At 38.2% G+C, this 22625-nt stretch overlaps 1 protein-coding gene across 10 annotated transcripts in view; it reads right to left on the bottom strand.

Annotated features, from left to right (window-relative positions):
* GOLGB1 (golgin B1) overlaps window positions 1-22625 on the bottom strand; it is a 75725-nt gene that overhangs the window by 17549 nt on the left and 35551 nt on the right. For all 10 annotated transcript variants that reach the window (XM_044942468.2, XM_025284874.3, XM_006073407.4 and 7 more), the window contains 5 exons: window positions 21772-21886; window positions 19114-19187; window positions 10925-16122; window positions 8158-10069; window positions 1628-1806 (listed from right to left, as the gene is read on the bottom strand). In XM_044942468.2, the coding sequence (XP_044798403.1) occupies window positions 1628-1806; window positions 8158-10069; window positions 10925-16122; window positions 19114-19187; window positions 21772-21886 (7478 nt within the window). The remainder of the gene's footprint in view (window positions 1-1627; window positions 1807-8157; window positions 10070-10924; window positions 16123-19113; window positions 19188-21771; window positions 21887-22625) is intronic.

Consider the following 22625-nt stretch of genomic DNA (forward strand, 5'->3'; position numbering starts at 1 on the left):
ACATTCATACCATGAAATACTGTTCATCAATAAAAAGAATGAAGTATTGATACATGCAAAGATGTTACAGATGTCAAGGGCATTATACATAAGTAAAGCTAATTTCAAAAGGTTACATACTAAAAAATTCTCAGAATGAGACAAAATTATAAAGATGGAGAAATAGATGAGTGGTTGCCAGAAGTTACGGACATGGAGATGGAGGGAGAGGAAGAGTGACTATAAACTAATAGCACAAGGGACGTATCCGTGATGATGGGCCAGTTGTGTATCTTGTTGCAGTGGCGGCTACATGACTCCACACATATCATAAAGTTGCACAGAACTATACACATACTTGATTGAAAGTCTAATTGGTCAAATCTGCATAAGGTCTTTGAATCGTACCAATGACTATTTCCTGGTTTTGAAATCGAACTATAGTGATATAAGATATTACCACTGGAGGAAACTGGATGAAGAGTTCATGAAAGCTCTTTGGACTATTTTTTTTGTAACTCTCTACAAATCTATAATTATTTCATAATAATAAAAGAAAAAACTAAAAGGATCACAGCAAACTGTGGAAAATTCTTAAGAAGACGGGAATACTAGACCACCTTACCTGTCTCTTAAAAAACCTGTATGCAGGTCAAGAAGCAACAGAACTGGACATGGAACAAGAGACTAGTTCAAAATTGGGAAAGGAGTATCACAAGGCTATATATTGTCACCCTGTTTATTTAACTTATATGCAGAGTACATCATTTGAAATGCTAGGCTGTAGGATGAATCACAAGCTGGAATCAAGATTGCTGGGGAAAATATCAGCAATCTCAGATATGCTGATGATACCATTCTACTGGCAGAAAGTGAAGAGGAACTAAGGAGTCTCTAGATAAGGATGAAAGAGGAGAGCAAAAAAGCTGACTTAAAGCTCAACAGTCAAGAAACTAAGATCATGGCATCGGTCCCATCACTTCATGGCAAACAGAAGGGGGACAAGTGGAAACAGTGACAGATTTTTTTTTTTTGGGCTCCAAAATCACTGTAGATGGTGACTGCAGCAATGAAATTAAAAGACGCTTGCTCCTTAGAAGGAAAGCTATGACAGGTAACCTAGAAAGTGTATTCAAAAGCAGAGATACCACTTTGTCAACAAAGGTCTGTATAGTCAAAGCTATGGTTTTTCCAGTAGTCCTGTGCGAGCTGGACCATAAAGAAAGCTGAGTGCCAAAGAATGATGCTTTTAAATCGTGGTGCTGCAGAAGACTCCTGAGAGTCCCTTGGACGGCAAGGAGATCAAACCAATCAATCCTAAAGGAAATCAGTCCTGAGTATTCATTGGAAGGCCTGATGCTGAAGCTGAAGCTCCAGTAATTTGGCCACCTGATGTGAAGAGCCAACTCATTGGAAAAGATCCTAATGCTGGGAAAGACTAAGGGCAGGAGAAGAGGGCAGCGAAAGATGAGATACTTAGATGGCATTACCAACTCAATGGATATGAGTTTGAGCAAAGTCTGGGAGATAGTGGACAGAGAAGCCTGGCATGCTACAGTCCACGGGGTCACAAAGAGTCAGATATGACTTCCCAACTGAACGACAATGAACAACAACAGAAAGGGTTAAAAAGCAGAGATTACTATACCTGAGCTGATGCAGCTCATGCTGCCAGGAGAGGTTTTCCTGTTTTAGCTCTTCTTGCATAATCTGAAATGTTTTTGTCTTGTCTTGATATTCCTGAAGTTGAGCCTTCAGTGGACGTAACTCAGTGATTTCTTGGTTAATCTGTAAATATTGCTGCTGCAGATTCTTCAACTCCTTCAGCTTTAACCAAAAGGAAAGTGAAAGGGTGATTTATCACATTTCATGAACTTAGCTAGCTCCCTGTTAAGTCAGTCAACATCACAATAGACTACTAATACCTAACAATCCACTGACATAATTGCAGCATGAATCCCTAATGTAGTGAAATACATGCAGCCAGGCTGGTGGGAATCTCCCCATGGAGTGGCCATGAAGGCAGTAAAGCCCAACAACTACTGCAACTTCCCAGTCCCCTGGCCCTGAGGTCCTAAGCTGATTCTAGATTTAAAACTCTGGAGATGGGATAGACAATGGACTTACAGCTGCTTGGGGGTGGTAACTCCCTAAGATAAGAAGTATAAAGATAGACTGGCTTTCTATTTAACCATGTGCCCTGGCTAGGCTTCTAAACACTGGTTCATGAATATCAACCTTAATTCTACCATAGCTGATGTTGATTATAAAGAAGGCAGTGATGCCCAGGCCCAGTGCTTAAGAACAGTTAGAATTTGGAGTCAGCTATCCTGCCCACTTTGGAGTCAGCTATCCTGCCCACATAGTGGGCATGTTTCACATACTCTTCAAGCCTTAATTTCCTTCACCTATAAAATAAAGATAATTACAGTACCTCTTATAAAGATTATGAGAATTTGACAAGAAAATTAACATATAAAAGTCAGTGGCGGTGTTGATGATGGTGATGAACTTGCCTTTAATTAACAAACCTGCCTATCTATTACATTGCAGATGTATCTTCTAACTCTTTACCCTCAATGTTCACTAAAAGCTTGGCAGTAAGAAATAATGCGAGGATGTCAGGGCAAAGAGGGGGGCCCTAAACACGTATCTCTTTCACCCATCTGGAAATATCACTAAAGCTACAATAAAGATATTTTATAAGCATAAAACACATGAACAAGAACAACAAGAGAGGAGTCAGTAGCAAAATGAAAATAATTTTGGAAGCTAAAAAGTAGATGTATAAATGGTAACTGACTTAACAGATCTGGGAATGGCAAGTCTTAAGATGGGAGTAGGGAAAGTCAAGAACCAACAGAACTTACTTGGCAGACTCTTGAAAAGGCTTAGGAATTAAGAGCACCAGGTACTTTTTAGAAAAGATGGTGATGGGAGTAGCGAGGTGATAGCTGAAATAAGCAGGATCAGATGAAAGATGCTTAAGAACAACAACATCCTAAAAACACTCCCAATTTCACACTTTTTGTTACTCTGACAGACAACTAGAATTTTATCCTTTAGAGAAGGTTGAAGGAGTGTCTCTGGACTACGGAACAGTTGAAGGTAAAGGTACTGCTCCAGCACCAGAGTGATCAAATGAATGTATGCTTTCTGAATATTAGAAGACTTTCCCATACTCAGCTTGAAGAGTTCTGGCACAGAGGCCTTTACCATCCATGCAGGAAATGGAGAGGTCTTCTTTGGAAAACCTGACTAACCCAAGAGGAACTAAAGATATCAACATGGGGATTGCCCTCAAAAAGCTCAGCAAGATAACCATGAGCTGAAACTCACAGTTGGGAAGTCCCACCCACAAGCATTTTTTAGACTCCACCTTTGAACATGAAGAATAAACCACTGATTAACCCTTCCCTGAAGAACAGCAAACATTAGGCAGGGATAAAAAGAAACTGAAAGAAAAGTAATTCAGAAGAGATTAACAGAGGAAAGCATGTCATGTACTCAAAGATTTAAGAGAATATTGGAAATCAGAAGCATTACAGCAGAAATTTTAAAACTATAAAGAAAAACTCAAGAGAAAATTTCAAAGAACAAAACTGCCCCTAATCTACTTGGAGAGATAAATTAAGAACATCTATGCATGAGACCAAAAAAAAAAAAAAAAAAAATCCTTAGAAATCAGAAACATGATAACAAACATGAAAACTTCAATACAGGATTCATAAGACAGAGGTGAGAAAAATCTTCCCAAAATAAAACAAAAGAATAGAAAAGGTAAGAAAATTATATAACCAACCCAGAAGGCCCTACATCTAAATAACAGGATTTTCACAGGGAAAAAAAGGAGGTAGAGAAAGTAGTAAAACAGAATTCAAAGCAATTTCTCAAAATTGATGAACATGAATTCTTAGATTCAAAGGACTAGACAGAATGATGAATAAAAATAGACTCACGCCAAAACACATTATTGTGAAACATCAGAACATACTGGACTGAAAGATTCTATATACAGTTGACCACTGAACAACACAAGAGTGAGTTGAAAATCTGTGTGTACTTTATTGTCAGCCCCTCGTATATGCAGTTCTTCTATATCTGCTGTTCCACATCCACAGAGTCAATCAACTGCTGATCCTAGAGTACTGTAGTATTTATTACTGAAGAAAACCCATGTATAAGTGAATCCATGCATTTTAAAGCCATGTTGTTCAAGGTCCAACTGTATTTCCAGAGAGAGAGAGAGGGACATGAGGGAGGGAGAGAAAGATAAAGAGAGAACTAGATAAACAGAGAGAGAACTAGATCCCATAAAAAGGATGAAGGATCAGAATCTTTGGACTCCTGAACCACAGTGTAAGCTAAAAGGGAATAGAACAATGTCTTCACAGTTTTGAAGAGAAATCATTTTCAGCCTAGCTCCACCAAACCATTGGAAATGATTAGACATTTACCTCCCCTGTATCTTTTCTTGGAGAGTTACTGATATATTCCAACAAAATGATGGCACAAAACCAAGATGAGGAAAACACAGAATATAAGAAACAGGAGATCTAACACAGGAAAGAACAGGAGGGAGATATTCTAGAAAGAAAATTATGTCCTAGGAATAATATAGGGCAATTGATTCATATAAGAGCAAAAAAGAGAGTTCAAGAGAATTTTCTTTCTGAAGACAAAACATACAGGAAAATAAACATCTTGAAAAATGTGGATAAATGACAGTAAATCTGGGGTTAAATTACATTGATAAGTACCAAGAAAACTCAGTAACAACAAAAACACAGTTATTCATTCCAGGAAAAACAAAGGTGACAAGGAAAATAAAAGTAATACATAGGTCGGGAGGTGCTTGTGCCCAATTGTGTCAGGCTCTTTGCAACTCCATATTGCAACCTGAACACTGGAGTGGGTTTTTTCTTCTCCAGAAGATCTTCCCAACCCAGGGATCAAACCCATGTCTCCTGCATTGCAGGCAGATTCTTGACCCGCTGAGCCATTGGGGAAGGCCCTCACATCCCCTGCTTCTCTTGAATTGGCAGGTGGATTCTTTACCACTGACCCAGATGGGAAGCCCCTCATATCTTTAAATGCTACCTTTAAACCATTTAAACGCTACCTTTAAATCATACTTTAAATCATTTTCAGACTGAAGTGCACATACACGACCCATGGACTAGAGCCTACCAGGCTCCTCCATCCATGGGATTTTCCAGGCAAGAGTACTGGAGCGGGATGCCTAAGCAGGGTTATAAATCACTTGAAGGCCTGACAGTCTGACTCAGTGATATTGCATATAGGCCCTGCCAGTCTGCTGAGGCCCTTCTGCATACTTACTGAATGTATTATTAACTCCATCGACTCTTCTTTTCCATGCATCTTGTTCTCACTCTGTCTCATGAGCATTGAAATTTCTAGTCTCTCAGCCACTGGCTGCATGTATGATAACATTTCAATCACTGTCAGTTTAAATATTCAGCCCAGGCCAGCAAATTATCACCTCTGCCTAGACTAGGCTTCCTTTCTCTCAGGACCACCTAAGGGAGGAGCTCAGTTTGAAAGGAGCTCAGGTTACTTTGGTCCTCTTCTTTCCATAGTTAAAGGGAAGTTTCCCAAATAAAGTCTGAGGGTCTAAGTGGCAAGGAGTTAATAACCCAGGGGATTCTACTAGGGCGTAACTGACAACCCTGGAAACATTTTGGAGTTTTCATCACCCATAATCAAAGGAAGCACTTGGGCAGTTCCTGCCTAAAGGATGGAGTGCAAATCTTTAGAGGTGCCTTTTCGTTTGTATGTGCACTTCAGTCTGAAAATGATTTAAAGTATGATTTAAAGGTAGCAGTGGCATGAGACTAGAAATAAAGTGCACGATGAATGTAACGTGCTTAAATCATCCCCAAACTATCCCCATTCCACCCTCCCCCGGTCGCAGAAAACTGTCTTCCATGAAACTAGTCCCTGGTGCCAAAAAGGTTGGGGACTGCTGACTTATCCAGGTGTTAATTATCTTCTAGGTCAAAATCTTTTTCCTGAAAGCTGTTAGGATAGATTCTGAATTAACTATGTTTTATTCAATGAGTTGCTTTACTATTTTTAGCTATTGTAAATACTAGGGACTAAACTTTCTGTCTCTTAACTCCTGTTCTATTAATACCTTTTTGTCTGCTGGGTATTTACAAGTCAAAGCATTTTTTATTTACTTTTTATTTACTTGATTTTTTTCTTAATATATATATTTATTGAAGTACAGTTGACTTACAATGTTTTAGGTACACAGCAAGGTGATTTAGTTATACATATACATATATTTTTTTTTGAAATTATTTTTCATTATAGGTTATTACAAGATACTGACTATAGTTACCTGTGCTATAAAGCCAGCATTTTTTAATTTCCATATAAATCATAGTAATGTTCTTCTGTTTCCTAAGGCTCATAACTGTCTATGATTTTATTTCATTTAATCATCAAAGTCTATCATTTCTTTTTTAAAATTTTTGTACAATTCTTAAAGGTTACTTTTGATTTACAGTTGTTACAAAATATTGGCTGTATTCCTGCATTGAGCCTATCTAGGGTCTATCATTTCTTTATTCATAGTGTGCCTCAAATATTTCTTTTTTCCTTTCCATCATCACCACCTTAGGATAAATTTTTAACACTTTACCCTTAAATGGTTATAATGTTGGTGCTCCCAGTTGTTACCCCTCCATTGCTGAATACATTTTTCTGAAACTACTCTCTTATTACTGCATTGTTCAGTAAACTTTAAAAAGTATTCTATCTCTAAAATATGCTTAGGATTCAAACCTCTTGGTCTGGTTTTAAGACCCCATGGTTTGTATCTGCCTGTCTTTCCAGTGTCCCCTTTTATTGCTTCCCTACTCTTTCTCTTAATGTCAGCCATCTGATCTGCTCACCCACAAACTGGTCTACTTACCCACATTACCATCCTCTGAACAAAAATGTCCTTTCCATTTTCCTTTTTTGGGCAAATATTTCTACTCTTTAAAGGTTGCTCCAGAGCTTAGATCCTCTGGTCACATTTCCAGATCACTTGATTGTCTATTACCTTCTGTCTGTACTTTCCTCGTGCTTCTCTTTTCCTTTGTCCCATGTTGTCTTTATATATATGGGTGTGTGTGTTTGTGTGTGTAAAATTTCTATACCTTTGTATTTTTTTATTGCACCATTTAAATTTCAAACTCCTGGTAAATGTCATATCTTATACTTGTTTGTATTACACATGGTTTTTAGCAGAAAGGCAGTTAATCATATGGTAGATAATCAACAATTGTGGTGGATATTCTCTATCAGTGTGGTTGTTACTGAAACACTGTTTTCTCTATTTTGTGAAATTGGTGTGTAGGGAGATTATAGGAACTTTTAGACTGAGGCTTTTACATCTGCCGTGACTGAATCATAAAGCCTAACTGCTACTGCTACTGCTGCTAAGTCACTTGAGTCGTGTCTGACTCTGTGCAACCCCATAGACGGCAGCCCACCAGGCTCCCCCGTCCCTGGGATTCTCCAGGCAAGAACACTGGAGTGGGTTGCCATTTCCTTCTCCAATGCATGGGGTCGCGAAGAGTCGGACACAACTGAACAAATTCACTTTCACTTTTCACTTTCATGCATTGGTGCAAATAAAGCTTTTACTAAATAGTCATGTAAAATTATTTAAATTAATCCCTTTTACATTTAACTTTTTTTTTTTTTGACAAATTAGGGTTGTGTTTAGATAAGTACAAAATAAGCTGACTCCTCTTTACCCTTAATTCTACCAGACTTTACTAAACTACCAGTGTGAAAAGGCACTTAAGTGATCCCAATACTTTCATTCAATTAAACTATGACAAATTCCAGAAACATCTGTGTGTGTGCGTGTGTATAAAATATATAAAATAGCTCTCTATCTCTTAGTCCTTTTGTGATCCATGTTGAGTTCTGTGCAAAGGAAATCTGTAATTTTTTAAAAATAGCAATGGAAGATTTAAAGTAATTTAAATGTTTCTCTAAGACCAAAAACAATTTGTGAGGCGTATGAGATCATCCCAGGATACCAAGTTAAAATGAATAAAAATTTTTACCATTTTCTGTAAAAATGAAAATCAATTTAAAGAAAGTTTCAAAAACTCTCAGAAGAAGACCGGAAAGAGAAAACTAAACACTCACTAGTCGGTCGCGGTCATTTTGGAGTGATGACATAGCTTTTTTTAAACTCTGTACTTCAGCAGGGCTGGTTGCAGGTGGGGCTGCGGACCTCTGCCTCCCGTCCTCTGACTTGCGTAATTTCTCCAGTTCACTCAATAGGCGATCTCTCTCATTCTGCAGGCTGGCCATAGCCTTGGAAAAGGACTGCACTTGGTTGTAAGAATCTTCCAGTTGTGAGGACAAGTGAAGCAGTTGCTCATCTTTGGACAGAAGCTGCTGGTTAAGTTTCTCAAAGTGGGGCAAGCTGTTATCCTCAGTGTTAATCACTGGAAATGCAGCTTTAGAAACAAGAACATCTCTCTCCCTGCTTAAGAGGCCCTGTTCTCTCAGCTGTGCCAACTCCTTCAGACTGGCCTCATATTTCCTTTTCAGTTCCTCAAGTTCCTCATGCGCCTGATCTCTACTGTTTTGTAGGGAACTCATTGACCTTCCAAAAGACTGGATTTGTGCTGTGAGATCTTTATTTTCTTTGGTGACCATGAGTAACTTCTGTTCCATCTCCACCAGATCTCTTGCTAGCTCCGCCACCCTCTCTTCTGCTGTCTCAGTTTCATTGCGCATTATCCCTGCATCGTGATGAAGATGCTTTAATTCTTTCTTCAGTTTGTCTTCAATTTCACCTACCTTCTTGGCAGCTTCCTTCTGAACATTAACCAATTCCTCTTCTAGTTCCATAACTCTCTTCTGAGAGGAAGAAAAGACAGTACTTAACTTCTGTATCTCTTCTTCTTTGGCTTTTAATTGGGCCTGAAATATTCCTAGAGTACCTTCTTCTTGCAAGGCTGTCAACTGTTTCTTTAATTGTGATAGAGAGACTTTCAAGCTCTCAGTCTCTTTAGCTAAATCTTGTTTCTCCTCCTGGAGGGCAAGAGAGGACCTCTGCAGCTCCTCCCTTGCTTCCTCAGACTCCCTGAGCTTTGCTTCTAATTTAGCATATTCACCTTTCACCTCCTTGACCTGCTGAAGCTGAGCTTCAAGGAGCTGCTTTTGCTGACAGTCTTTCTTTGATAACACTTGGTTCAGGTCTTCTCTATACTGGATCAGCTCTGCATTGAGCTTGGCATTCTCAGAATTAAGGTCATCCATATGACTTCTCAAGCATCGGATTTCTTCCTTCAGCTTATTATTCTCAGTGGCAGCATCTTGAATGAGTTGGTCTTTTTCCAAGATCACAGAGAGATGTCGTTCTTCCAGCTGTTGGTAGTCACTGACTATGCGGTCTCGGTCATCCTGGAGGGAAGACATGGATTTAACGAAGGAATTCAACTGAGCCTTCTGCTGCATGTTCTCCTTTTTTATGTTTTTCAGTGCTTCCATAAGCTGATTGGTTCTGTCAACAGCTTTTTTGTTCTCCTCTTCTAAAACAGTGTTCTCCTCTTCCTCCTGGGACAGCAGATTTTCCAGTTCTTTAATTTCTTTATCATGCTGCCGATGCAGTTCAGCCACGGCCACTTGGACTGCCTGTTCCTTGGCAGAAAGCAGGCTTATAATCTTCTGCTCCTTCATGTTTATTTCTTCATGCAGCCTATTGGTCAGTTGCCTGGAGGCCTGAAGATCAGTCTCCAGCTGCTCATAACTGAACTTACAATTCTGGATATCAGCCTCTTTCTGCTTTATGATCCCTTCCAAATTTTCTTTATTTTCCTTAAATTTTTCTAGAGAATTACTTAAATCAGTTGACTGGTCTCTGAGAATCTTCAGTTCTGATTCCAACTTAGCTAAAGCATCCTGAGAACTACGGTATAGATTCTGAGTCTCTTCGAGCTGGGACAAAAGTTCTTTGTTTTCTCCTTGCAGAGTATCACAGACCTTCTGCTGAATCTGGACCTCTGTCTGAGCTTTGGACTCCCACATCTGTTTGTCATGCTCAAGCCTAGAAAAAAAGAAGGTCATTAATTACAGATTTCAATGGAAAAGTACTTGATGCCTAAGAAACACAACAGCTAGGTACTCAGATCTATAAATGAATAAACATTCATAATTGAAGGTGTTTTTAATAAAGAGGTATCAGTTCTATGAATGTTCTGTATTAAAGGTATATTGCAACTAAGAATTTATATAAAAATAAACTCCAAAGTCTGTTGTTAATTTAGTGACATGAGTTTGGATACTCTGAAGAGTGCCCCCAATTTTGTACTTGGTTCTAGATAAGCTGTTGTCTGGCCCCTGAATGAAATAACCTTGGTATGAGAGGCAAATGAGGAAACCTGTCTCTGAGCAGAGGGATTCTACTAAAAATGAAAGAGTATAGTGTGGGGATGCTGTTAGTTCCTGAACTAAAGTGATATAAAACTGGAGTTTGAGGAAAATAACTCCAGCAGGCATATGCAATATAAATTGATGTGGAATATGGGGAAGAGAAAAGAGGAGATAATTTCAGAGGCTAAGGCAGTAATTTGAGAGTATAGAAATTTATACTATGGTAAAAATTCAGAGATGGGCAAGGACAGTAGAAATGAAAATGAAAAGAAAGGAAAAAGTCTAAGATCTCTCAACAGAAAAATGGGTAGAGAAGTAAATGTGAATTTTTCATGCCAAGACAAGTTGTAGCAGAAAGTCATTTGCAAAAAAACAGAGACAGTGAGATGGAAGTGGGAGGGAATACATTTTCTGGGGGGAAATTTAGACCAAAATTAGTCCCATAATATCAAAGGAAATGGAAATAGTTTATGACTTCCTTTCCCTTCAATTTCCTTTGGAAGAGCTAAAAGAGTTATTATTCCTTTACCTGGAAATGTTGATCTTCAGTTCCTCCATATGGATGGACATCTGCCTAAGCTGATCCTTTAGAATGCTGCAATTCTCCTCTTTAAGTCTAATTTCTTCTTCTTTGGTCTGAATAGCATCACTGAACTTCCTCTCCCACTTTTTGGCTTCATCTATCACCCTGTCCCGATCATCCTGGAGGGAAGACATGCTCTTAGTGAAAGCTGCCAGCTGGGCCACAGTACTATCCAGGTTTTCCTGAAGTTGCTTAACTTCCTTGTCTTTCTTGTTCAAAGTGACCTGAACCTCTCCAAATGTCTCTTCCAAGTGGACTTTTTCTCTACGCAAAGCGTCCAGTTTCTCTTGCATATTCTTCTTCTCTTTCAGGTGTTTCTCCTCTACTTGCTCCAGTCTTCGCTCAAGATCTTCATCCTTTTGTTTCATTTGGCTTTTAATGGATTCTTTATTTGACTGAAGCTCCTTTTTCAACTTGAGATTGTCTGCTAGGACCCTTGCTGCTTCACTTTGAATGTCATCCAGCAGTACTTTGAAGCTAGCTAATTCCGATTCTGCCTTCTTGCGGTGTTCATTGGCTTGAGCCAGATTTTCTTTGGTTATTTCCAAATCTTTTTGGGACTCAGTCTGAACAAATTCTAGAGCCTTAACAGTTCTCTCCAGAGCACTGATTTTCTCTTGGTACCTAATACAATCCGTCTGCAGCTGCTTTACTTCTTGCTGTTTTTCTTTTAGCAGCTCCTGAAGTTCCTTCGCATGGCTTTTATTGCCAGGTCCTTTCTGAGCGCCTTGGATTTTCTCCATATATTCCTTTCGTATTTCTGATTCCACCTTAGTTTTCTCCTTGACTAACTGTTGCTTTTCTTCTTCCAATTCACTCACACACTTTTTAAGGTTCTGCATTTCGGATTCTAGTAGCTCGTTTTTGATCTGGGCATCTGTAACATCCTGATAATAATTCCCAATGCTTCCATTAAGTTCTGCTAATTGATTCATAAGCCTCTCTTCCAAATCATCTTTCTCTTCTTCTGCTGTCTCCTTTAACTTGGTAACTCTGGCAAGTTCTTCTTGGGTTTGCTGATTTAATAGGTTTATTTTGGTTACTTCTTCCTGAAGCATTTTTAGTTCACCATCCTTTGCCGCTATTTGACTCAATAAAGTATCTCTCTCGTTTTCTAAATTCTGGCTAAAGTCCTTGTCTTTCTGCCTGCCTTTCTCTAATTCAGTGATTCTTTCTTTGAGCTGATCAATCTGCTGAAGGTAGTTATTAATTTCATCATGTAAGCTGACATTCTCACATATGTCAGGCTTGGCACTGTTCTCTGATAGAATGGATTCTAAATTTTCAGGCCTTGTGTTCATACCTGGGGAGTCTTGCTCATCAGCCTCACCTGGAGCAGACGGGGTCGCCTCTTCAGTGACAGCCATCTGGTTGTCATGCTTCTCAGTGGGCTCCAGGCTCGCTTGTTTGGACACATTATCTTCTATCTGATGCTTTAAATGTTGAACCTCTTCACTTAAAGAGTCCTTCTCTGCCTTTAAGGCTTCAAACTCCTCAGAAAGAGTTTTATATTCTGTTTTGACCCTTTCCAGCTCCTCCTTCATGTTGGAATTGGAAGAAAGAAGTGCCTCCATACTGTCTTTAGATGCATCTCCTGCAGGATGTACCTCTGCCCTAAGCTGCTCATTCTCTTCTTCCAACTCTAGGATTTTCTGCTGTTTAGATTTAGCAAACTTTCTCATCTTTTCTTTCATCTCCTCCATTTCCTGTTCAGCTTCCTGCAACTGCTTTTCTGTTTCTTTCTTGTTTGCTTCTGTGCTTCTTAACTTGCCATAAAGTTCCTGTTTCTCCTGCCTCACAGTTTCTACGACATGCTGAATTCTTTCTGCCTCATTACTAACATTCTCATAGGACTGCAGAAGAATTTCATATTCCTTTTGCAACTCTTGGTGTTTCTCTTGCCACTCAGTGCTTTCTGCAATCTTGGAACATTTCAAAGATTCAATTTCCTTCATTAAGTTTTGCTTGTCTTCAGTAAGACCCTCCAGTGCTAATTTCAGACTTTCACAAGAACCACTGAGACTTTGATTTTCCATTAAAGATCTGTCCACTTCTGCAATGAGTTTGTCTCTTTCTTCCTGAAGAAGAGCTAACTTTCCTAAGAATACATCTTTTTCTCTATTTTGAGCAGAAACTTGGTTTTCCACATCTGCCAGAGACTTAGTGAGATGCTCAATGGTGTCTCTGGCCAAAGACAACTCCTCCTGGAGACCTTTGTTTTCTTTCAGTGCTTCCTTTCGGGAAATGAGGGCAGCTTGCAGTTTCCTCTGTATTTGCTGTTTTGCTTTACTTTCTTCTCCAGTCTCTTCTGGTTTCTGCTTCAGTTCGCAAAGCTCCACCTGGAACTGCTTTATCTTCTCATCATGTTCTTTGGCTTGCATTTCCAGCTGTGTACGCAGTGCCTTTACTAAATCCTCTTGTTCTGTTACCTCCGTTTGTACTTTAGTAAGGGCTGTTTCCTTTTCACTAAGCAGTCCAGAAAGGTATCTAACTTCTTCTTCCTTTTTGCTTATGAGTTTTTGCAGTTCATCTAGTTCAGGCTTCAATTCTCTTAACTGCTCTAATCCAGCGATCTCTAGTTGACTGCTTTCCAGTTTTTGCCTCAGGGTTTCTGCGTGGGCTTCAGCTTCACAGGACTCTGCCTTCAGACTTTGGATTTCTAAATCCTGTTTATTTATCTGCTCTTGTAACTGAAATACTTCTTCTGATTTTTTAGTCAGCTCATTTATTGTAGAGTTAACCTTTAACTCTAACTCTTCTTTCTCAGCCTCTATTTCTTTCAGCTGGGTCTTAATCTGGGCAATAGCAGTATTGCCCTGCAGAGCATTTGTATCTCCAAGATGAGAAGGCCAGTCTGGGTGCAAGTCAGACTCTGAAACAGATTGAACAGGCTGCTGTTTGGTGGCTTTGAATAAAGGTTCTTCTAAACCTTGAGTGGCAGCACCTGGTTCCTGCTGGCCACTGCCTGGGAGTTTTCTGTCCATAGATTCCTGTACTTGAATCTGCAGTTGTTTTAGTTGGTCCCCAATGTTCTCATTTTCCTTGCTTTGCTCATCAAACTGTTCTTGCAAGCGATTATAGTCATCCTTCTGTTGCTTTAGCTCCTCCCTAAGATGTCTTTCTTTCTCCTGTGCCTTTTTTAGAATCACCTTTCGAGAGGTTAATACTTCCTGTAGCTTCTTTTGAAGTTGCTCCTTTTCTTTTTCAAGGTCGACTATTTTTTCTTCCAGTTCTGGTTTCCAGTGTTCTCCACTGCCGGCACCAAGCAGACTGATGGCCACTGCTTCTTTTACAGGTGCTGCTGAGTCTCCGTCACCTGCATCCTTGTTACCTGTGGTTAACTTTTGGATAATTGCTTGGTTTTCAACGACTTCTGCTTGGAGCAGATCTATCTGGTTTGTCTTCTCCTGCAAATTCTGATTCATCTGTTTGACCACAGCCTGTAACTGTTCTTCTATTGCTGCCTTTTCTTCCAAATCCTTCCTAATGTGCTCTAGTTCCATTTCCTTCTCAGATATTATCTGTTTTAAAGACATTTCTATTTCTTGGCACTTAGAAGTCACACGTTTTTCTAAGTCTTCTTTGCTTTCTTTATCTTCCTCCACTTCCCTCCTCTCACTCTCATGGAGTAGGATCTCTTTGCTGGGTTCATCTTTCACTTTGGCCAATTCCTCTTCTAATCTACTGACTTTCTGTAGAAGTTCCTTTCTATTAATAAGAGCAGCCTGGAGCTTTCTCTTTCTCTGCTCACTTTCTTTCTTTACAAGGTCTAATTCACGTTGAAGTTCTTCTTTACTTATTAGTCCTGCTGGGCTCAACTCATCATAATTTTGTTTAATGCTAGAAACAATTTCTTTATCTTCTTCCATCTGCTCTTTTTTGGTCTCTTCAGCTCTGGATAATAAATTCAGCTGTTCTTTAAGGGTCTTTATTTCAACCCCAAGAGAAAATTTCTCTTCATTAAGCTGAACCATTTTCTCTGTCATACTAAAGCTGAGTTCTGTCACTTGCTGATCCTTCTCCTCAATGGTCTGTTGGAGTATTTCCACATCTTTCTTTTTTTCTAGTAGGAGTTGATCCATTTTTGCTATTTCAAGTTCCTTCTGTGAAAGAGCCTGTGAAAGTTCTTCCACCTTATTTGAGACCTCCCTCTCACGTTCTGCCCCCTCAAGCACTTCACTCTCCTTCTTCTGCAGCTGGCTCTGCAGGCTTTTGATCAAAGTACTCTGCTCAGAAAACTGAACCTGCACACCATCTAGTTCATTCTGTAAAACTTCAATCTTCACATCTTTAGATTTGGCTTCTATGGTGAGGCTGTGGATCTGTTCAGTGAGCAAGTCGTGATGAGCAGTCTGACTTTCATAATCAAGTCTTCTTTGCCTTTCTGCTTCTGCAAGGCTCACTTCTAGTTGCTGTACCTGAGCCCTCAGTTCCGTTACCACACAAAGTTCCTTCACCTGAGCAAGAAGCTGGTCTCTTTCTTCAGACAAAGCAGTAAAGGCATTGTTGGTGTTTTCAGCATTTTTCTTAAACTCTTCAATCAGCTGGGTTAGCATGCTTATTTCCTTCGCTTTCTCATCTAAATTTTTCTCATAGATTTCTTCTGCTTTATGAAGGTTTACCTCAAGCTCCAAAACTTGACCTTTTAGTCTTTCCAATTCATCCTGGTGACACTGACAAATACCTGGGGCAGCAGAAGAGGGTTTTTCATCATTGTCCTGCTCGGCTGATTTTAATTCCACTCCGGTGTAAGTTAAAGATATTTCCTCAGATGGTCTATGCTGGTGTTCGGGGCTCATCTGCTCTTCTTTCTCAGTTGTTGTGAGACTGCTCTCTTTATCTGGTGTCGGTGGAAAATGCTGCCCTGTATCTTCAAGCAACACTGTCATTTTAACTGGAGGTATTCCTTCACTCTCTATCTGTTTCATTTCTTTCTGATCAAGGAACTCAGGGTCACCTTCTGCCCTTTTGCCTTGAAGCTGCAGCTTAAGAAATGCAATCTCCTCTTGAGCTTCTTTCATTTCCAGCAATAAAACAGATAGTTCTTTATGCTTCTGAGTAAATGTGTTCTCCAGGGCATCTTGTCCACTTTCCTCAGCAGAAAAACTGCTCTTGTTGAGCCTGGTAATATCAACCATGCTCACCTGTTGAAAGAAAGCACCTCAATCAAATGTTTTATAGGAAAGAGCCTAACTAAAAACTGGTATTTTGTGCATTTTACAAAACCGAAAACTTTCCATCCAAACTTTCCTACCACAAAACTGCTAAATACTTTTAAAATCAGTTTTTATTTCCCAACTTGGACCTCTGAGGGCATCCTGTCAATCCCGCACTGAAGTCAAGTCATATTCATAAGACCTAAGGAAACCTGGGACTCATTTTCTAAATATTCCTCACTTGGGAAACTTTTTCTTCAGATTAAAACTGCTTATTTCTCCTAAGAACTACTTACAAATAAAAAGCGAAGCAAGAAATAAATTTTTGTTTCATCTCATGCCAAGAAGGAAGTCACAGGATTCCTTTTCCTAAACTATTTATTGGAATAGGAAGTATTAGATAAGATAGCTATTAACAGACAAACAGATTATCAGACAAGTTGATTAAGATAAAGTACCAGGATAAAATAATCAAAGAAGAGTTCTGCTGGAGCTTGGGAAGAAATTACAGACCCGTGTGACAAAATATTAACCAAGTTACTATTACAAAGCTTACTGTATTAGACTGCTCAATCCATATAAATTATTTCCATAATTGTCTTCCTGGGACAAAACCAGTGAATTTCATGGTAAATATAGTGTTTTATTAAATGAGTTTGGGAACCATATACATAATAAAATATCCATCTTTGTCAACAGCAGCTTTTCTCCGCCCCCCCCCCCCCCCAAAAATTCCAACTTGATACGAAGGGGAAAAAAAACAAACAAACTAGGGGATTGTCAAACAATGTGGTGGCCAAGAGCACAAGCTCTGCAGTCCAGCTGCCAGAATTCACATCTCTGCCATTCACTAGCAGAAGCTGGCACACAGTAAGCCCTCAATGAATATTACCTATTATCTTGGTATCATATTCAGCCATTGAGTAAAAGAAAAGAAATTATTACTTCAGAACTATATATTATTTTACAGAAAGTTACTATCTCATCATTTTTCATTAGCACTTTTAACCGTTTAAAATTCTTCACTCTCTGTATTACTTATACTCACATTTCTAGAAACCAAAACTGGACACACTTTTAGCAGAGGAAAATTTCCTTTATAATTTCCTCATGTCACATTACTATTTATCCATTCCTACATACATGAAAAATCTAATATAGTCAAGGCATCACTTTTGCCAGAAGATGGAAATACAACTAACTCCTTTTCCTGGTCTCTCTCATATCCTAAGTATTCTTATTTCCTCTTTACTAACTATCTGTCATGCCATTTCACTCACTCTCTTCCTTCCCTTAGTCTCATTCTCTGCTGCTCCCTATCCTATCTATAGAGTTCAATTAACTTTAGCTTGATTTTTTTTAAAAGTCAATGTTATACATCAGAGAGCAGAAACTGGATAACTTTGCTCTTTCTAGCCACTCTCACTTTTCCTTCTGGTATTAGTCTTCCCCTTTAGACTGTGCTTACATTTTCTATAGACCCTTTCTATTCACTCTCTCTTATCCCAAGCAATTATCTTAGTCACCCTTGCTTTTACAATTTCTGTGGAGCTTTTTTCCCCTTCCTTTTCCACTGTTTCCTGTTTGTTCTCCCTTCTGGATATTTTGTTTTTCTTAATAGATTCCCATATTTCTTATCTGCTCTTCCATTTGTTTTCACTAGACATTAATTGCTAAGCATCTTAAAACACTAAGCATCTCCTTGGCTTAAACAAGATTCATTTTTCACTACTAAACTCTCATAATTTGTCAGTAACCATATAATGTTAAAATTATTTTCAAAATTTAGTCCACTTTTCACAATTTTGTGAACAGAACATCATATGAAAACATAATTGAATGTAAATGTGGAGGTTAACTTTATGCCTCAAATTGGTTAGCCCACAATACTGAGATAATTGGTCAAACATTACTCCAAATGTTTCTGTTGAGGTATTTTTAGATAAAGTTAAGATTTAAACCAGCAGACTCTGAGTAAAGCTGGCTGCTCTCCATAACGTGGATGGGCTTCACCTAATTGGTTAAAGGCCATAACCAAAAAAAGATGGCTCTCCTCCAAAAAGAAGAAATTCTGCCTGCAGACTACCTTCAGATTCAAACTGCAACTTCTCTGGGTCTCCAGTGTGCTAGCCTACCCTGCAATTTTGAATTTGTCAGCCTCCACAATTACATGAGCCAATTCCTTAAAATAAAGCCTGTTTATATATATTTCACTTCCTATTAATTCTGTTTCTCTAGAGAACTCTAATGCAATAAGTAAGCAGACACTATTGTAAAGAAGTTACATTATTCCTCAAGGCCATTTATGAGTCTATCACTCACTTCTTCTTTTTCATTTTTTTTCTGGCCATGCCACATGGCTTGTGTGATCTTAGTTCTCTAATCAGGAATCAAACCCAGGCCCTTGGCAGTGAAAGCATGGAGTCCTAACCACTGGACCACCAGGAAATTCCCCATCACTGACTTCCTAAATGGAAGGACAATTAAACACAATACAGCCAACAATCATCTTAAATTAGCAGAATATTGAGCAAGCACACATTTCTTATAATGATTTTCAGGTTATAAAAAGCACCATTCTCTAAGGATACCTTTTGAATATAATCCTAAGTGAAACTGTGCCAAATGAGAAGGGGGTGGTGGGGAGAGACTGGAGATTTTTACCTAATTTCTTTACTGAGAAACTTTCTGAGATGGGCAAAGAAGTTGAGATAAATGACAACCCAGCATGCAAAACAGAATATCAAATACCAAATAAATGCTACTGTACTTGCATTGGTTCAGCACAAATAAAATGTCCAAATATTTATAAACAAATGAGAGTAAATGAGAAATAATAACAAGTACAACTCTCTTAAATCTCACTTTCTAGGTAATGTAATTCTCTGTCGACATTAGAAAACTGTACAAAAGCTTAGGCCTGAAACCACCTCCCTGATCAAGCTCATATTCCCATTATTTTAAGAATGCATCACTTACCTCATGGACTTCTCTATCTACCTCTCCAGTTCTCTTCTGAGACTCCAGGAGAGTAATCTGAGAGGATAGTTTTTCTGAAAGTCACAAAATAAATAGCCTTAGAAGGTAAATGTAGAAGTGTTTGAAAAAAAAAAAAAAACCAAAAAACAAAAAACAGAGGTATGATTGTGTGTGAGGCTATTTGAGATGCATGAAATAACCAAGAGCAAAGAACAGACTAGTTTGGGGGAGATAAAACACTTATTTTATTAAAATAAAGAAGTGGCAAAAGAAGATGAAAAGATGAGATATAAGATAGAAGGGTAGTGGGTGTTAATGATTAACCTGAGTGAAGTATAATAAATAGTGGAAGGCTTTAAAGGGGAAAAAAAAAAAGCCAGAGCACATGATGAAAAGCAGCTATTTCTACAACATAATTTGGGAATTCTAGGGAAATAAATGTAACTTATCTATAGCTTTTCTGTGTTCATATTATACATCATGCATTAATATAGCACTTAAAATGTCTTCTACATTCTTTCACATATGTTCATAAGGACATCAAATTTTAGCATAGAAAGGAGCTATCCAATCTCTTCAATGACCATATGAGGAAACAAAGAAATGACATGTCCTACAGCTAGTTCATACAGCTAGGATCAGAATTCAGTATTCTGAGTTCGCCCCCATGTCTTATTACAATGTGGATATCTAAAAAGGGTAGTAGTACCTTGGAGGATAAAAATATTGAGTATTAGTAAGCCCCCAAGAAGTTTATAGTCTTTCTGAGAAGCTAAGACAAGTATACAAAACAAACAAAAAAGCTTATTAAAAACAAAAAAGCTTATTTTTTACACTACATCCAAGTGTTTTAATATGACCCACATGATTTGACCCCACTTATTCTACAAACTCTATACTGCTCCGCTTTTGCTCACTCTACTTCCAAGAACACTGGGCTTGTTTCTATCTGAAAACATATCAAGTTTATTCATACCTCAGGGTGTGTACACACTGCTCTTCCCTGCTTGGAATGAGATTTGTTCAGTCTCTTTTGTGTGGCTGTCCCCTTTTCATCATTCAGGTAACCAGTGATCAGAGAGGCCTACCCTGACCACTCTGACACTACTTTCTCCTTCCCCCAGACACATGTGCAGTAGCCTGTTCTATTTTCATCCTAGTATTTATCACTCTCTGAAATTTTCTTATGTATATACATGTTTATGGCGTCTTGTCTTCTAATATGTTCGGAGCAGTATCCTCAGCAACTAGAGTAGTCCCCAGTACATAGGAAAGGCACCACAGATATTTGCTGAATCAATAAATGAACATTCATGAAACAAATGAATTCAAGACTGTATATAATATGTTCAGACATTTCACAAGTATTTGAGGAAGGAGCACAGTGGTAGAAATGGAAGCACAAAAGGTGAGTTTACTATTAATAGAACATGACTCATAAAACAAGGGTAACCAGACATGAAAACTAATACAGAAAACCTTAGGGCCAGTGACCCCTGCAGTAAAGAGCAAAGAGAACAGAACTCATGTAACCTCTAAACCATAATGAGCCACATGAAAGTGACAGAGACTGCTTGCAAAACTGCAAAATAAACATCATGGATAAGGCCTCAGCAAAGTGGGTTGAATAATGAGTTGAATTTGTGGTATTCTTTATCAGCAATGGTAGGACTAGTCTAATAAAGGTATATGATCCCTATAAACCTTAGTTTATAGCTAAGTGGAACTGTACAATGGTTAAGTTGGAACGTTTGGTATAGACTTTAGGAAATTGTACGAACTTTACTTGGTATTCATTCTCACTCTTAAAGCACAGTAGTCAGTTACTCCAGGATAAATTAGATAAGTGAAGCATTATTAACTACAAGTTACTAAAGCTATAAGGTCCTTGTGAAGCAGGTAACAAAAGGAAGGAAGTATATCTTCATTCTTACTAACTGTTCACACATAGTTCAATAGAATAAAGCGCTAAATTTAGTTCAATCCAACAAAACTTTATTCAGCAGTCACTCATTTGCCAGGTACTATTCTAGTTTCTGGTAAAGGGTAAAGCAAAAGATGGGAAAAAAAAAAAAAATGACCCCTGCCCTTGAAAATGAATTTTAGAAGCACAAAAATGCATTAATCCAACTTTGGGAGATTATGACCAACTTCCCAAAAAGTTAATGCCCTAGTTGAGGCCTGAAAGATGAGTTCAAGAAATAGCCAGGCTAGAGAAAAAGGATAAGGTTCTAAGCAGTATATAGCAGGAGCAAAAAACAAAATGGTTTCTACCTCTAAATCTTTACTTATACTGATCTCTGTTACCTCATCCCACAAATTTGTTACTGGAAAAGTTCTTTCTCTATTTTACCTATTTAAAAAGTCATTGTCTTATTAAGGTCCTATTCGAGCCATACATCTGAGACGATTTCTTGGCCACTCCAAAATGAATATAATACAGATCTCCTGCAGCATTTAAAGCCCATACTGCAAAATGTTATACTTATGTAAACACTGGTATTGTGTTCAAATTGTTTAATGTGTATTAATCCTAACTTCAATAACTATCAGCTGTGCTAAGATCTTTAATATCATTGAATCTACATGTTATACATATACAGTGATAAAAGTTGTTGGTTAAGAGGTCAGAGAATTATGGTTTTCATTTATACGTACCATTCTCAGCTTTCAGCTCCTCCAGCTCTACAGAATTAAGGAGCAAGGCTCCCTTTTCATTCTCTAGTTCTACCACTCTCTTCTGCAAAAAGGCAATACTCTCTTCAGTGACTGCCTAAATTGTAGAAAGACAACAAATTAATGATTCTCCAGTGCAAAACTCTCATACTAATGTCCAGACAGCCTCTGGCATTTTTGTGTTCTAAAAGTTCTCCAGCCTTGAAAATACTTTAAAAATAGCATCTACTTATCTGCCTAGGTAATCTTTAAAGCAATGCTTTTCATCAGAAGATAGAAAGATGAAATCTTTCACACAAATATCTAGTTCACTGGCTTCTGAATTTAAAACCAAAGCCTGGATTTTCCAAGTCTATTACACATGAAAGAAAATTTTCAGAATTCAAAAAATTAAAAGCACATTATGAGTTCTGGAAAAACTTCAAGTAATCTAGTATGTGTGTAAATGGAGTCTTCAAAGGAAGAGAGAGGTCAAAAAAATATTGGACTAATTAATGGCAGAAAAATTTCCAGATTGAAGCAAACTATAAACACAGAGATTTAAAAGGCAAATTCCAAGCACAAGAAACGTGAAGAAAACTATGTGAAGGCACATTATAACCAAAGTGTTCAAAACCAGTGATAAAATCCTAAAAGCAATCAGGAAATAAAAAAAAGAGACAAAAATGATAGTAGATTTCTTACTAAGAAACAAAATGCAAGAAAAAAGAGTGCAGTAATAGCCTTAAAGTAGCAAAAGAAAAAAACCTATCAATATAAAATTCTACAGTTAGCTTTTAGATATCTTTTAAAAACAACAGAGCGATAAAGATTTCTTCAAACACACAAGAGCTATA

The sequence above is a fragment of the Bubalus bubalis genome, chromosome 1 (assembly GCF_019923935.1).
Source record: "Bubalus bubalis isolate 160015118507 breed Murrah chromosome 1, NDDB_SH_1, whole genome shotgun sequence".
Lineage (NCBI taxonomy): Eukaryota > Metazoa > Chordata > Mammalia > Artiodactyla > Bovidae > Bubalus > Bubalus bubalis.